This window comes from Aplysia californica, unplaced genomic scaffold, assembly GCF_000002075.1.
Source record: "Aplysia californica isolate F4 #8 unplaced genomic scaffold, AplCal3.0 scaffold00279, whole genome shotgun sequence".
Taxonomy (NCBI): Eukaryota; Metazoa; Mollusca; class Gastropoda; order Aplysiida; family Aplysiidae; genus Aplysia; species Aplysia californica.
The window spans coordinates 533,605-535,483 of record NW_004797549.1 but is presented as its reverse complement, the minus strand read 5'-3'; the positions used below and the strand labels follow the sequence as shown (position 1 = coordinate 535,483).

At 39.9% G+C, this 1,879-nt stretch overlaps 1 protein-coding gene across 1 annotated transcript in view; it reads left to right on the top strand.

Annotated features, from left to right (window-relative positions):
- Positions 1-1,879, top strand: part of LOC101863910 — a gene marked incomplete in the record, with an annotated part of 280,465 nt that overhangs the window by 254,735 nt on the left and 23,851 nt on the right. Inside the window, 2 exon segments of the mRNA XM_005101353.3 lie at positions 253-366; positions 952-1,105. Coding sequence (XP_005101410.2) covers positions 253-366; positions 952-1,105 — 268 coding nt within the window.

The window sequence follows — 1,879 nt, the reverse complement described above, 5'->3', positions numbered from 1 at the left end:
CCCCCCACTCCCCACACTCACACACAGCCCTTCATCCCACTACCCAATCATCCTCTTTCATCACACCACCTACCCCTACCCTTTCATTTAAAAAAACCCGCCCCTTCATCCCACTACCCTCACTACCCTCTTTCATCACACCACACCCCTCATTCATCCGAATGAGTACCTAATCGTCCTTTCACCATCACCTCCCCCCTTCCCCTTCCAACTTTTCCATCCCACCCCTACTCCCCTATCTTGGTGGATCAGACTGGTGCGAGATAGATGAGTTTACCTGTGTCAGCACAAAGGAATGTATTCCTCTGGGCAAGGTGTGCGACGGAACCCCACAGTGCTCGGACCACACAGATGAGAGGGACTGCAGTAAGCACGTCATTTTTTTGTTTTAGTTTTGTTTTGTTTGTTTGTTTGTTTGTTCTGGGGTTGTTTTGGTTGGTTTTGGGGGAGAGGAATGGGGGGGGAGGTGTTAGGTTCAGTTCTTTGTTCAATGGCAACAGTCTAAAGTCTGCAGATGATGGGGGAATTGCTTTGATTTTGTTCTAAGCTTGTCAGTCCTTGCTTTGTTTAAGCTGTCTGTTTTTTTAGACTGACTGGCCGTAGTTCGTTTTGTCTTTTGAAGTCTAAAAAAGACACTGCTTCTGCCTCCCCACTTGAGAAAACTGTTGGGTTTTTTTTGTTGTTGCAAAAATTGCAGCTGTTCCTCCTACAAGTAAAATAAAATGATCATTCCTTTTTCTTTGGAGAGAACTGTATATATTTGTACAGTATGGTAGTGAAAACTGTATTTGTTTCTTTTGCTGGTGAGAAAACTGCATCTGTTTATTTATCAGTTGAGAAATTTGTTCCTCTTGCTGTTTAGAAAACTGTATTTGTTCCTTTTTCCTTTGGAGAAAACTGTACATGTTTGTTACTTTAGCTGTTGTGAAAACCTCTTTGTTTCTTTTGCAGTTTTCAAAAATAATCCTGGAAGTCCTTTCTTTCTGAACGTGTGGAAGCCCAAGTACGATGAATACTCTGGAAGTTTATATGATAGTGTCCCGGTCTGCGCCCGTGGCTTCAACAACATCGTCGGGCAAACCAGCTGCATGAAGATGGGAGAAGAGTAAGCGAAACGATGCACTTTTTCTTAATGTTAAACTTTACTTTACTTTACTTTTCCGATCCAGCGGCCATTTGAGTTTTAGCCATTCGACCTGTCTTTTTGTTTAAAAACAGTGTTATGCGAGTCCCAGGAAAGACAGAGCACAAGATGGTTCACTGTAAAAAGAATATCCTAAATGAGTAATTTAAAGTTTTGCACGCATTGTCGTCAATGCTGATAAAAATTAATTTCGGAACTCAAGGATAAAAAGTACAGTGACTTTGAAATATATAGTGATTTTTTAAAGTAAAAAGTTGCATCCTGTACGGCACGATATATGGTACATTTTTAACTCTATCCGTACGCCCTTGGGTTAGTTTGTACCCCCGGGGTTGTATTCTTCTCATTGTAGAATAATTCTAGTACAAAGATCTCTTTGAAACTTTCAGTATTTCTCAAAAAATCATTTTGACAGACTGCTATACAAAGCGTACAGATCGGATTAACAAGTAAATTTCCTCTGTGGAAGTGGTTGCACAGAGTTTCCCACGTCGTATGGATACGATACTAAAACTCGATGTACGGATAGGGTTAAGAAAATAAAGATTTACTCTCATGATTTTGTAATCTGTACTATCATATGGATTAATACAATCTCATTAAAAACTGCTGTGAGTATGAGTAATAGCCTGGGCTACTTAAAAATAGCATCTTTTAATTAGTAGGCCTACAGTTTTGGCTTTGATATATAAGTAGGAAATTCTACTTTAGCCAAGGAAGTTTTACCTCATTCCC